The sequence below is a fragment of the Protopterus annectens genome, chromosome 4.part0 (assembly GCF_019279795.1).
Source record: "Protopterus annectens isolate FY-2018-M chromosome 4.part0, PAN1.0, whole genome shotgun sequence".
Lineage (NCBI taxonomy): Eukaryota > Metazoa > Chordata > Ceratodontiformes > Protopteridae > Protopterus > Protopterus annectens.
The window spans coordinates 1,443,307,321-1,443,322,395 of record NC_056733.1 but is presented as its reverse complement, the minus strand read 5'-3'; the positions used below and the strand labels follow the sequence as shown (position 1 = coordinate 1,443,322,395).

The following is a 15,075-nucleotide window of genomic DNA, read 5'->3' as shown; positions in this document are numbered from 1 at the left end:
CGCATGTCTCCACACAGAAGACGCTCTAGCTAAGAATCGAACAGGACAACATCTTAGTGTGAGGCGACAACGCTACCGCAGCACCACCAACCCTGTTGTTCTGTAATGTTGTAAAAATGCCCAGCTTTTTTCATTAAGGTCTTTAAATCCATCCATGTGCAACTTCAGTTAAAGCTGACCCATCTTCACCAATATTTCTGGGGGTATCAGCCATATCCGTTTCCTTGTTTAGTGCCATGTGATTGGCAACCATATCCAGTCTTCTAGGAGAAATCGGTTATTTTTTAGGCTTCTTTCTTATTTTCTTGGTGGGATAAGTCTTGGAGACTATCTCTGACTTACTCACTTCACCAAGGCAAAATTATTTCCCTTTCAAAGAACCAAACTAACTTTTAATACATAATTCTGTGGGAATATTCAGTGACGCTACTACCTACAGTGGCGTCACCACTTGTTTGACTGTGTATCATTTTACAAAAAACAGCAAGTACGGTAGCAGTTATGGCAACCAGGTAAAATGTTACTGTATTTGGATGACCATTTATGTGGGACATGATTACTCTGTGGTGATTACTGGCTGTTGTGCAGCATAAATAGAAAAAACTGAAATAAAAACTGACTTTTCCTGCTATTCTCATGGTGTTTTGAATTGGTGAAATGTTGATATTCACAAGGTCATGGAAAATGATGGCCAAGTTAAAGAAAACACAAATGCCAAGTACCCAGTGGAAGAGGTAAAATGATCTAGTGTGGAAATGCTAAACAGGGGGACTCTATATATCTTGTTGAAGTGGAAGTTAAAGAGGAGGAAAATTAAGTGTCAAATGAAAAAAGACCGTGAGCTTATGTGGTGTACAACTAAAGCATCGTGGTTTGAAAGAGTGAACATAGCTACTTGAAGTTCTATGGACTGGGTAACTTATTTGTGTTTATATGCTTTGCAAGACATGTTTCAATAGCTTTTTTCACACTGGGCAAGTTTATCATGGATATTTATACTAATGTATATATGAAAGGCACTCAAAATGCCATTTCTACCCGATATAGACAGGTATGATGGTAATGTAAACTTCAGATGCTTTCATGATAGTATTACATAGATGTAGAAGGGAACAGTTTTCCCTTTTTTCTTTTGTATGGTTGAAACAAGGACAGGTTTCATTACACATGACTGTCCCCAACTAGTTTGTCAGTTTCAGGTATATATCACTATGTATACCGTAGAGGAATGTTCTTAATATATAGAAAAATATGAAAAGTAGAAAGCATGTTTTGTTTTCTAGATAAGAAAGATATGATGAATATGTTATATACATGTATATTTAATTGTGGCTTGCATGTGAAGCCTGCAAATTAAAGCTATAGCATATTTATTAGCTTTATATATATTTGAATTAATTGAATGTATGTTGTTTTAATCCAGATGCATATACATACATGGGTCTACTTCAGTAGACCGAATATTCACTTATCCGATTTTCATATTGCCGAGATGAAAAAGCCGACAACCGCATAACACTGACGTCCTGGAATACTGACTTTCCACGCCAGGTAAGTAACCACTTGCCCACCCTGTTCAACCTTTCCCCTTACCCCCATGGTAGAGCAGTCTTGGAGGTGGTATATTTAGTTAGGGGGCTGGGGGACAGCACCCCACATAGGTGTGTTTACTTTCCTTTTGTTTTACTTTCTTTTCAGGATGGCCAAGCAGTTACTTACCTGGAGTGGAAAGTTAGTGTTCCAGGATGTCAGTGTTGTGTGATTGTCGGCTTTTTCGTCTCAGCAGTATGAAAGTCGGGTAAGTGAATTTTCAGTCTACTGAAGTAGACCCACATACAAACATATATACATACAAATATTTCAAGCACGGGCATTAATGCCCTTATAGCTTGCCAATATACCAAAACAGATAATAACCTGTGTACTGGTATGTGATAGGAATAGTGCAAAGAAAATATGCTCATTAGATAGAGTAAAGAAAATACTGTAGTATTCACAGTTATTAGCTGGATGATGTTTTATTTTAGTCCTTGGATAAAAATGGTAGAGGCTAAGTCAAGTATGCAGGGCATATGTACATTTTAGTAACTTTGAGATTGGGATGGTTATTAGTTAGGTAAAGTATGTTTTTATGGCTACAACCCAATAAGTGTGATTTATGTTTACTTTATTTTGCAGATTAATGCCTCGGTTTAATTGTTCAGGTAGAAATATCTCAACAAATTTCATTTTGGGATTAGTAACTGAACTAAGTCTTTGCTTTTTAATTTTTGGATTGAACAGCTTGTGTTATAATTTTATATGTCAGGTAGTATTATCATATTACTTGGTACAGTTCATTGCATTGTTTACAAACATATATTATAACCAAGCCTCTAGAATAAACTTGTCCTGCATGCTACGCGGTGCAATTCATTGCTTTCCTTTAAAATACACTAGATGACTGGATGGCTGCCCGGAGATTTACCCTGAGAATGACTGGTGTGTCTGTACTGCAGAAAGAGAGTGCTGCTTGAGTAAAGTACTGTCAAGGCATGACTGGTCATGAGAATTAGTGGCCTTGGACTGTTTATGAATCTGTAACTTGATTAGATACAGGAATGTTGTTTTAATGTGGGTAATTAACATGTCTACCAGAAGTTCAACCTCATAGTCCCAGGATCTAGTACTCAATCCTGATCCATAATCTCCGGCTGTGTTTAGTTTGCGTGTTTCCCTGTGGATAATCCAGATTTCTCCCACATCCCAAAAACAAGCTGGCATTTACCCTTGTCCTGTGGCCTGGTTTGAGGTAGAAAAGAGTCCATGATAACCATTTAACAAAGGAGTAAATTAAAATCAATAGAAATGTTTATGTTATACAGACTAATTTTAAAAGATGAAAGAAAGACAATATTGTAGTATATAACTGCTATTAAGTTAATGTTTTATGTAAGTACACTGATAAATCTAATTGGGACAGCAGATAATATGCACAGGTAGATGTGTTTTTAGCAGCTGTAAGTTTAAGATGGGCTACTAACTAAGTAGATTGAAGAGTCGTTATGTGGTCATAGCCCAATATGTGTGATTTTTTGTTTTATTTTCTGTGACAGAATTATGCTTCACTGTAATTATTTGGGTTTATATAGCATAACAGATTTCAGTCTGAGACAACTGACAATTAGGTCTGTTATTTACATATTTTTAATGAGCAGCCTGGATTATCATATTGTATGTATTATTGTACTTCTTGGTTAAGTAGCCCACTGTACAATTAACATACAATAAAGCAATCTTATTATGGTTTGATTATAGTTGGCTATGACCTATGAGTTTGTTGACCCTAAAGTTATTTTTTGATAGATCATAAGATATAGATGGTTAGATAATATATTATCAAGATGATGCTTATTAATGTTTATTGAAAAAATATTTTGAATTATATGTAGCCTTGGGATGTTTTATCTGGGTAATATAGGAATGGCTAATCATATAGGACTTACTTTGAACATGTATTATGAATAGTCCCTGGTTGCCCAGAGTGACAAAGGAACTTTAAAACATGTTAAATTTGATTAAGTTTGATGGCTTGTTTGGGCGATAAATATGAAGCTGGGGTATGCTTTTGAACAATCATGCTACATGTACTTCTAATGTTTGCATTTAATAAAGGCAGTTACAGCTAATATTGGACTATGTTGTGATGCTGTGGATCTTCCAAAAGGTATGAGACTGAAGCACAAGCATAATACGGACTATGGACTGGCGGTATGAGGAATGTTTGTTTAGAAGATGTCGGTGCTATGTATTATGATTGGTGTAAATAAATGATGTATTGACACGGTCTCCTTAGATGGGGGCAACAAGGTCTAGTCTAGAGTAACGGCATTATTTGTAGCAAATTTTGTTTTGAACAATTTTAAAGGTGGACATAATGAAAGGGAAGGTATTTTGATCATAAGAAAATTCTGACAAGGAGTACTGAATAATGGAGTAGCTTTATAAACAATTAAGACTACTGGAGGGAACAACAAGGAAAGTAATAGTGTTTTTTTTTTGGGGTTTAGTAATATATTGTTTTAGTGCAGTAGCTCAGACATGATTGCCAATATGCTGATGGGGAACTCTTAGGATAGATGTCAGGAAGCACCAAAATATAATACAGAGCAGAAAGATATTTAAATTTTTAATGTGAGCATCAACTATTTATTTAAGAAAAACAAATCTTAATGAGTATCTGATAGAAAACTAGTTCATATGTAAGTACTAGGCTAGATGCCCTTATGGGCCATTTTAAGCCTAGCCAGTTTCCCTCAAATGTGAGAATGGACTTAATATGTATGATGGTTATGGGGAAAAATCCAAATGGCTTTTTGAGACAAAGTATGAAGGCTGAGAAATAGGTGGTGTAGATAGAAATAAACATTAGGTAAACAAGTGCTTGATGTGTTATAAATTTAGATATGCTACATAGATGACATGCTCTGATATTTGCTTATGATAATGGTATCATAGCTTGTAGAAAAAGCTGTAAGTGGGATGGTCATTTTGTAACTTACTTGATATAGATAATTACTAAGATCACAGTGTAAAAGATAAAGGCATAACGATTTGGTACATAGACTGTTAGAGTAAAATGATGTAAAAGGATTGTTCTGCTTTTGCTGTTGCGCTAAGTAGGTTCTGCCATGACTGTCTGTAAATATGTTTTATACTATGTGTGTAATGATCAGCAAAGATGATTTTTTAAGTAAAACAAATCTAAAGTATCTAAATAAGGTGAATGTAGCCTTTGCTGCAGAAACCAGATGAACTGAAATAACATGCATAATGTTGTGACTGTAACTAATTAAACTTAACTAGCTACATTTAACTGCATGATATGTGAATCTGAACTGAGATGAAAATGAAAGCTTGAATCAGTGCTGTTACGATTTATGAAAAGTTGCAGTGTCTGCTAAGACTGTATTTCTAAAGTATTACTGGAAATCCTGAGTCTCCATTCTGCTGCAGTCTTTTCAAACTACCAAAAGTGCACAGTTTAACATTTTTTTATTAAGTTATGTAGCTATATTTGTAACCAAATATATATATGTTTTTTTCTTTTTGCAGAAAGATGGTGGGTGCAATATAATGACCTGTAGTCGTTGTGGAAGTTTCTTCTGCTGGATGTGCTTGGCTCAGCTGAACGAGGATCGAAATAGTCACTTCCGGGAAAAAGGTTCACCATGCTATAAAAAGTATGTTTATACTTCCATTTCCTATCAATGTGTACATTTTTCTGAGTTATAATGCATCTATTTTTCAGCTGCATGAACTAAATAATACTATATGTTGCTTCTTAGACTTCATTATAAAGTACATTTAAAGCAGGTGTACTACTTCTTACATGCACAAATTTGGAAAGAACAAGCATATGGTAATGCTGAAGGCTGACTTGCAGTACAGTAGTAGTTCTGTATTAAGATGTGATGATTTGATGGGGTAATAGTGGTGGGGTAGGAGTGGTTTGTGAAACAACATGTTACGCACAGTAAACTACATCAGCCTTACATTTTGTTAGACCTAATGGGGAAAAGTTATATGTAGAAATACAAAAAAAAAAAAAAAACTTTAAAATGAGCCAATTAAATCTTTGCTGAAAGAGACAGGTTATTACATCATTCATTTTTTTTTCTAATATCTAATACTTTAAAGAAAATGCTCAGAAAAAAATGAAAGTCTGTTATATTGCATTCAGAACTGCCGAGTGTTAGCAAAGAGATGAAAATGAAAGTCTGAATCAGTGCTGTTAGATTACACTGTTGTTTTATGTGAACTGATAGCTTGTTTTGCTACACATTAAGTGCTTGCTCATTAAGAGCAGCTTGATTTTGAAGTTAATTACACAATATTTGGTACAGGAAAAATGAATACCCATGCAGAAAGTAATCACTTATAATTTTTCATTGATACACATGTATTTGATGTTTGTGCAAATGTTGTGTGCCTTTCCTGGAGATATTTATGCTTTTATCTTTCACATCTCCATCTGTCTGACTGCTTTATAATGAATGTACTTTCCCTTTTCTATTTGGTGCCAAATAGTGGCCTATCTGGTCCTGCATACTGATACCCTTTGCAGAAGGTAAGTCCGATCTCTGAGAACTGACAAGTTTTGCCACTGTAAATTCAGTGTCATACTTCTCTGATCATTTTTTTTTACTTGTGAGCATCTGCATGGTAGAATTCACTTAACCTTCAGGTGCTGTATTTTATTGGCCATGGGTGGTAGGGATGGATAAAGTCCTAAGGTATAGGAGACCCGAATTTGATTAGTGGCTCTGGCATCTGATGGATTGATAGGGAAGATGTCCGTGTGTATCCTGTAGGGGAGAGACTGTGCTTGGCAGTCTCCAACAAGCCTTGGTAGAGGCCAGGACTCAAAGGATTTAGGTGCTGGGCTGGGGGCATAGAGGTCTGAGAAGGTGTGACCACCCTATGACCAGGGGACAGGCACACCCTTTTGTAGTCAACCCACAGTTAGAGTCTTCACAGAGAGTGAAATATTAGGCCATGAAAAAATCCACACCAACAACAGTATGACTAAATCACTTGGCATGTCCTGCTCCACAGTGTTGTTGGCAGGTGTACCCCTCCCAGGGCACTGTGATGGAGTAAGCTTGGGGGCTTCGTGTACAGGGTGCACACCTAGCCAGGAGAACCTTCCAGTGTGGGTCACACCAGAGATCCTGGTGGATATACAAAGAAAGTACAGTTGTGTAAAATCTTACCATAACAGTAGATGCCCTTCTGGCTGCGGTGGTGGTGCTGCGGTAGCGTTGTCGCCTCACAGTTAAACATTGCCTGTTCGATTCTCAGTTAGAGCGTTTTCTGTGCGTCGACATGCGTGAATGGGTGTTCCTTCATTGAAGGTTGTGCGTTAGGCCTGGCAAGCCAGCACATAAAAATCTACTGCCAATCATTAGCAGACCGGAGTTCCGCTGTGGCGACCCCTAACCGGGAAAAGCCGAAAGACACAAAACAGTAGATGCCCTTCTCTTCACTGTTGCAGTATGCCTTACAGAAGGGACCCCCTGCCAAGGGTAGCCCAATGTCCAGCCAGTATACCAAAGCCTTAGGTTGTAATAAGGACATTGTATGTCACACATACACTCCCTGCTCACAGCGTAGGACATGCATGTGACATGCAGACATACCATCCTCAGAACTGGAGAGCCGCAGGAGGAACAACAGTCCAAGGAAAAAGGAGTAACATGTGCATCCAGAAAGAAACAGGGGGAGGGAGTGAATACTGCAGCAATGAAGGGAAGAACATCTACTGTTATGGTGAGATTTTACACACTTGTACTATGTCTGTCCATGTCATTGTTGCAGTATTCCTTACAAAAGGGGAGAGTACAAAAGCTTAGGAAGTACGTTGGGAGGAGAAAGGCCCAGCATAGCCCTCAAAAAAAAAAAAAAACATGCAGGATTGCCCTGGCAAATCTGGCTCTAGCCCTAAAAACATCTAGCTTATACTGCTTGATAAAAGTATGCACAGAAGTCCAAGTAGCTGCCTCAGAAATGGAATTCATATCCACACCCTTTAAAAAAGCACCAGAAGAATCCACAGCCCTGGTAGAATGAGCCCTAACAGAAGCAGGAAGGCTTTTCCCATGAATGGAATAACAAAAGGAAATGGCTTTAGATATCCAAGAAGAGATAGTTTTCTTAGAAACAGCCAAACCTAAGGATGCAAGATGAAAGGAAACAAAAGGCTACTCAGATTTACAAAAGACTTTAGTCTTATCCAAGTAATATCTGAGTTGTCTGTGCAAATCCAAGGTGTGAAGAACCTAACCTTCTCACTAGCAGACTGCGGTGACGGGAATAAAGTGGGCAAATTAATCGACTGATTATGAGACAACTCATTAACGACCTTGGGCATAAAAGAAGGATTAGTACAAAGAGACACCCTATCCTTACGAAAAACCAAAAAGTGGGGAACAGCCATAAGGACCTACAGCTCAGACACCCACCTGGCTGTAGTAAGGGCCAAAAGTGCTGAAAGGAAGCTGAAGTTGCAATTCAAAAGGAGCCTGAGTCAATTTTTCCAGGAGAAAATTAAGGTCCCAGGAAGGAGGAACAGGCTTCCCTGGAAGCCTAATATGAAGGACACCTTTAAGGAATTGTTTGACCAAGAATCTAGAAGCAAAAGGGGGAGTCAAAGGCAGACAAGCAGAAATGGCTGACAGATGGGCCAAGAGTATGCCAACCCAGCACTGAGCAGTTCACACAAATAAGAAAGAATCAAAGGAACTTCCCCAGAAAATGGATCCAGGTTACGAGTAAGGTACCAAACAGAAAATCTCTTCCAGTTGGATAAATATGATTTTCCGGAAGTGGGTTTCATAGCCTCCTGCAGACCCCTAAGCATGTCTTCAGAAAAAAGGTGCTGAAAAGGGATCAAGACCCTGTTAGTCACAGTGTCAATTGAGTGGACATGTGGGGATGGACAAGAGATCCCTTGTCTTGTGTGAGTAGGTCCACCCTGTGAGATAACCTGTGTTGATTGTCCTTGGCTAAATATAGAAGAAGAGGGAACCAATGCTGTATGGGCCAAAAGGGAGTCACAAATAAGATCTTGTGAGCATCCTGTTCTGTGCTGAACAGGACCCACAGTATGAGAGGAAGAGGAGTGAAAGCATAAAGAAACATCCCCTTCCATGGAGAAGATAGGAAGTTGTCTGTTCAGAGGGGAGGCAAAAGATCTACTTGAGGAGTACCCCACTGATGGACAATGTTCAGAAGCACATCTCTGTGAAGCATCCACTCATGATTTTGTGTTGTGGACCTGCTTAGAGAATCTGTCTCAGTGTTCTGTTCTAGAAGAATATAAACAGCCTGAAGAGTCACCTGATACTAGACAGCTAGATCTCAAACCTGAAGAGCTAGTCTGCACAAGAAGTAAGATATCTTCCCCCCTTGCTTGTTGATGTATCACATCACTGTAGTATTGTCTGTGGAGATTTTGAGGGGCCCTGGAAGGAAAAGAGAATGAAAAACCTGGCCCTTCTTTAGACAAGGAGACCAAAGGCCCTGAACTTTCAGAGGACCAAAGGAGGTTCTCCACCTCATGTCTGAGACATCTGAAAATAGCTCCTGAACAGGGAGGTTGAAAAGAAAGCCCTGGGATTTAAGGACAGTTGATGAACCCACCAGTGATACTCCAGCTTAAGGCATGGGAGAAGGGAATTGGAAAATGTAAAGAATGAGAATGTTGAAGCCAGACTGACTTTAGGAACCACTGGAGCTTTTTCATGTGAAGCTTGACCAGAAGAAGCATAAGAGTGGTAAAAACCATGTACCCCATAGCCCTTAGAAACTCCCTGGCTGTAATGGAAGAAGGGATTAAAAGAAAGCAGTCAGAGTTAAATCCTTGGGAGTAGGCATGGATGCCAGCATTGGACTAGTCTGGAGCCTGCACCCAAGCAAAAAATGATCCTGAAAAGGAGTTAGGCATGATTTTTGGAAATTCACTGTAAACTCTAGGCTTTGCAGGAGACAAATAGCATAGTGAAGATGCTGAAGTAAAATCTATGGAGAGGAAGCCTGAATGAGCAGGTTGTGTAGGTAAGGAAGTATCTGTATTCCCCTCATCCTGCAAAAAGCAATCACAGGAGTGAGGCATTTGTTGAAGACCCTTGGGGCAGTCGAGAGGCCATAGGGCAAAACTGAGAACTGAAAATGTAAGGAGGCAACAGAGGAATGTAAAAATTCTTGAAAAGGGGATGAATACGGATATTGAGATATGCATCCCTGAGATCCAGAGAAACTAAGAAAGCCTGAGGAAGCAGAAGAAGAAACAAAGTTTGAAGGGATAACATTAAAAAGGACGGAACCTTCAAAAAGGTGTTAAGCTGAGAAAGATCCAGCACAAGTCTCTAGAAGCTTTCATTCCTGGCAACCAGAAACATTCTGGAGTAAAATCCCTTCCTCTTTTGAGGAGCCGAAGCTGCTTAAATAGTTCATTGAGACAAAACGCTCTGAAGAACATCTGGAAAAAAGGGCAACTGTTCCTGAGGAAGTTGACGAATGCCCACAAATGGGGGGAAGGAATTTCCAAACCATGTCATACCCCTGACGAATGATGGACAGAACCCAAGAATCTTGAGTGATCCTTAAGCAACTTGTAAGGGACAGGGAAAGACGAAGAGAAACAGGAATGTAGCTGAGGAGTAGGGAAAGAAGATAGTCAGACAGAGTCTGGCTTGTCTGGAAAAGGAGGCTTCTGAGCTGCAGGAGTTTGTGTAGACTTGGCAGGAGAAGTCTTCCTACCACCAATTTTACTCTTGGGAGAGGGCGAGACTGCCTACAGACAAAGGCAGGCTTATTAGGAAAGTTCCTTTGAAATTTTGGAACAGGGGAAACAAAAATATGTTTCAATTCCTACATAGCCTTATCCTTTTCCTGAAGAGACTTAAACAGCTCAGCAGCTGCAGAACCAAAGAGATTTTTATTATCTAGAGGCGCTTCCATTAGCTCGGCCTTAATATCATCAGGCAAAGGGTGAAGACAAAGGCAGAAATACCTTTTCAACACAGAACCAAAGGCTTCAGCCCAAGAAGAGGCATCAGCTGCATCATAACTGCATTTAATGGAATGGCAAGCTACTTGAGAGCAGCACCCTAATAACGAAAGAGCCTAATTCTTCCCCTCAGAGTCATGCAGGTCTGAAATAACCTGAAAAGCCTGAGAAAGAAGAGCCAAAACATACCTTGTTATGTGGGCCAGATAAGTCACAGCCCGAAAGGCCAGGGTAGCAACAGTATACACTTTTCTTGCCCAATGTCTCTCTCTCCATGGTTCTACTTTCCTTGTCATTTGGGAGTAGCTTTGTAGAAGGTGAAAGCTTAGATGGTTTATCAGAAGTAACAGAAGTGTCAGCAGAGGGTCACTTTTAAAGGAAATTGCAATCATCAGGCACCTTAGGGGGGGTTGAGAATCAGGGGCCTGAGAAGCTGCAGAAAAAGTGTCCAACAAGGCAGTAAGAATAGGAGTGACAGCAGTGGGCTTGGAAGACTCCATTTGAAGAACTTCATAATAACTCTACTGGACATCTGAGACTTGAGTACAGTCCCTGTTAAAAAACTCCATCATATGGGAAACTGTACTTCCAAAGGAAATCTCCTCAAAGGGAGAATCAGGACTAATAGAGTCATCTTAAGGAAAGGGAATCTGGGAAGAAAAGGCCAAAGATTCTTCATCAGAATCAACATTCTCATCAGATGAGACCTGCTCCCTAAGCCTCTTAAGAGACATAGAAAACCAAGGGGGAGTGGGAACCGAGACCACCTTAGAGGGTTTTAAAGCCATAATGGCATTAAACAAAGTCTGTGTGAAATACTGCCATCCACATTGAAGGTCCTTAGAAGCAGGAGAGATATGCTTAGTTTTCTGCTTCTTTTCTTATTCAGTAAGTGTAGTAGGAATCCCCTCCCTAACAAGGATTTGTGGAACATCCGTAGGCCCTTCAGAAATAATCAGCGGCGGTTCCCCCTGAACATTTGAAACAGATATCTGCAAGGCCTCCGGAGTCTGAAATGTTTGCAGCAGAGGAATCCAACTGAAAAAAAAATGGGTGATCCTGCGGGCTTTCACCAGCCAAATAATCTGACAGATATTTCTTGGTCTTCTGCTTTGCGGATGGCTGGCCTTCAGGTTGGGACAATTCCCCCACAGTACCCTGAGCTAGTTATTTAAAACATTGTTTCTCAAGGTAAATGGCTAAAGAGGATAGACGACCATGCAAAGTCTTTGGAACAAATGCCTGACAGATAGGACAAGACGTATAGTCATGAGAAGCACCTAAGCAAAACAAACTCTGCTCATGACAGTCCTTATGGAGAATCTGTCTCATTTATTTATTTATTGTATTTGTTGACCTGGAAAGTCCACTGAGCCTGGAGGAGCCCAATTTCAGTGGAGGCCCGGGGAGAAAAGCTCCACATTATCACATACAATTAGCAAAATAAAACATTGTACATACATGAATAAAACAGATGTAGTACTATATACAATTAGTTAGATCAATTGTTAATGTATAAAAATGTACAAAGAGTAGAAAGGATAAGACATTTGGCAGAGATGACATTTCAATAATACCTAGAAAAGACAGCATTTTATAAGTGACAGCATAAATGGAAACAGAAGTATGAAAGTTAGAGTAGAAGAAGAAAGTCACTTAACAGTATATGTGAGTAGAAAATGACTTTAGTATCTAAATGTGAGTATATAGGATTCAAAGTAGAGGGATGTAGATTACAGGGTGAAGCCGGTGAGCAGACTGCATCTGGATGAAAAGCTGGAGAGTGGAGAGGTGAGAAGGTACAGAGAAAAGAGTGGGAGAGAATAGAGAATAGAAACAGAGTTCCATAGTGGGAAGTTAGGTGTTGGGATTTTTTAGTGGGGTACAGGAGCATCGCCACTTAGACACTAAATGTAATTTTAGGGATTTTTTAAAAGAAGCAGACTTATAGGTTGATCTGAGAGGAGGAGGAAGATTATTCCATAACTTTGAGACAGCATGGGAGTACAGCATTTGGCCAGCTGATAGTTTGGGTTTGTCTATAGACAGCAACATTTTGTTTTCTGACCTGAGGTGGCGATTGGGCTGGTACATGGTCAGTATGGATGAAAGGGAAGGGCAATGTTCAGGTTGATAGATTATTTTGTGGGTTGTGGTTAGTTGAAGGTAAGTGAGATGATGGTGGGATTCCAGCCAGTTCAATGTGTGCAACAAGGAGCAGTGGTGGGTAGAGTATTTAGAGTTTGTAGCAAATTTGGCAATTTTATTGTAACAGGAATCAAGCTTACTTTTTAGGGTAGATTGTAGGTTGGTAAGGATGGGAGCACCATAAAGCAGAGTAGGAAGTAGGAAGGATGAGGCTAGGGCCTTTTTGGCAGTGAGACTGAGGAAATAGTTATGTCGATATAGGGCGCCTAGCTTTTGATGTTTTTTTTTTATATAGTTGTGGATATGAAGGTCAAAGGTTAGTTTGTCATCAATGATGACACCTAGCAGTTTGGTACTAGGGACGACTTCTAGCATGGCATTGTCACACAAAGTAATTGTAAAAAGGGATTTATCAATGGGGTAGTTTTTGTGGGAGCAAATAATAAAAGTTTTGTTTTGTTGGGGTTAAGGGCGAGGTGATTCTGGGACATCCATTTCTCGGTAGATGTGAATGCTTCTTGGGTAAGTTGCTGTAATTTGGTGAGAGACTTTGAGGAGGAGATGATAGTTGAATCATCAGCATATTGGATGACAGAGCTATGAGTAAGGGTTTCATGAAAGTTGTTGACAAATATACTAAAGAGGAGGGGACCTAGAATTGATCTTTGGGGAACACCTGTATTGGCAATGATGAAAGGGGAAGAAGAGTTTTGCCATTTAGAGGATTGCTGCCAGTTTTTGAGGTAGTTTGTAAACCATTGTAGGGTGGGGGGAGGAAGATTGAGGTTGGAGAGTTTGCTGAGTAGTAGGGAGTGAAAGATGGTCTCAAATGCCTTTGATAGACTGAGAAAGAGAGCTGAAACTAAGGAGCCAGAGTCACGAGCTCTATTTACTATTTCTAAGAAGGAGATGAGGGCAGTGATGGTGCTATATTGATGGTGCTATATCCCGGCCTGAAGCCATGCTGAGTGGGAGACAGCAATTGGTATTTAACTTGATGATTTATGAGCTGTGTGTGGATGCACTTCTCTAATATTTTAAAGATAGGGGAAAATGGCAATAGGATGGAAGTTTGAGATGTCAGAGTTGTTGCCGCCTTTATGTAGAGGAATGACAAATGATGTTTTCCAGATATCTGGTATGTAGGATTCTTGAATGGACTTGGTAAGGAGTATGCTGATAGGGTAAGCTATGGAAGGGGCTGCTAGTTGGAGGTATTCTGCAGGTAGATTATCAGGAGTGTTTGTACAAGGTTTTAGTTTATAAAGTAGTTTTTGGATGGTGGATGTGGTAATGGGTGATAATGAGAAGATGGGTGTGGAATTTGAGGTATTATGGGCTGATGCTGGGCCCAATGTGTCAGGGTTGATGGGTGGGAAGGTAGTAGTTAGGTTGGTGATGATGTCAGTAAAGTATGTATTTAAGAGTGAGACTAATTCAGAGGGGGGTTTATCTGGGTTTGGGCATGGGGTGTTGTTAGAACATGGGTGGAGTAAGGAATTAATTGCTCCCCAGAACTTCTTTGGATTTTGTTTGCACTGATTTTGAATAAATTGTATGTACTGTTTTTGTTTTTGACCACTAAACGTTTAGCCTGATTATGAAGCTGTTTGTATTGCATGAGGTTGGAAGGAGTTTTGTTTTTTTGCCAGGTTTTCCATGCTTTGTCCCTAGAGGACATAACTTGCTTAGTGACCTTTGTCAGCCAGCAGGCATGTTTTAATTTGACTCTCTTTAGTCTTAGGGGGGCAAGAGAGTTTAAGGTTGAGAGCAATGTGGAATTAAAGAATTTGACAGCATTGCTGAGTGGAAGGATTTTGAGTGGGTTCCAATTCATATTCTGCAGGATGTCATTGAGGGTGTTTTGGGAGAAATGAGACAGATCTCTGGGATATTTATATTGGTGAGGGTTAGTTGTAGAGGTGGGCGTACGTATAATGAATGCTGGAGAGTGATCACTGATACTTTCAGGGAGAATGCCTGAGGAAGAGATTTTATCAGGGTCTGAAACTAGGACCCAATCTAAGGTTGAGCCTTTGTTTGTGTTCTTGCTTGGTTTGGTGATATCAGAAATTGGTTGAGAATATATGTGTAGGTTAATATTTGTGGAGGGATTATTATTGGAGGTATATAACCAATTGATATTAACGTCGCTTAAAATGATAGTTTCATTTTGTATGTTAAGGCTTGTCCAGGCTAGAATTTCTTCTAGAATAGGACTATTGTTTCCTGGGGGAATGTATATTACTATGATGCAAAGGCTTTTGTGGTTGTTAAGTTTGAGGAAAAGTAACCAGTAGTTCAGCAGATGAGAAAGAGGGAATTGGTTTAGAGTATGGAATAACTGTGTAGATGCTTGGGAATATTAAGGCGAC

At 39.6% G+C, this 15,075-nt stretch overlaps 1 protein-coding gene across 1 annotated transcript in view; it reads left to right on the top strand.

Annotated features, from left to right (window-relative positions):
• LOC122800461 (E3 ubiquitin-protein ligase RNF14-like) overlaps nt 1-15,075 on the top strand; it is a 372,639-nt gene that overhangs the window by 213,174 nt on the left and 144,390 nt on the right. The window contains exon 4 of the mRNA XM_044069904.1: nt 5,095-5,222. Coding sequence (XP_043925839.1) covers nt 5,095-5,222 — 128 coding nt within the window. The remainder of the gene's footprint in view (nt 1-5,094; nt 5,223-15,075) is intronic.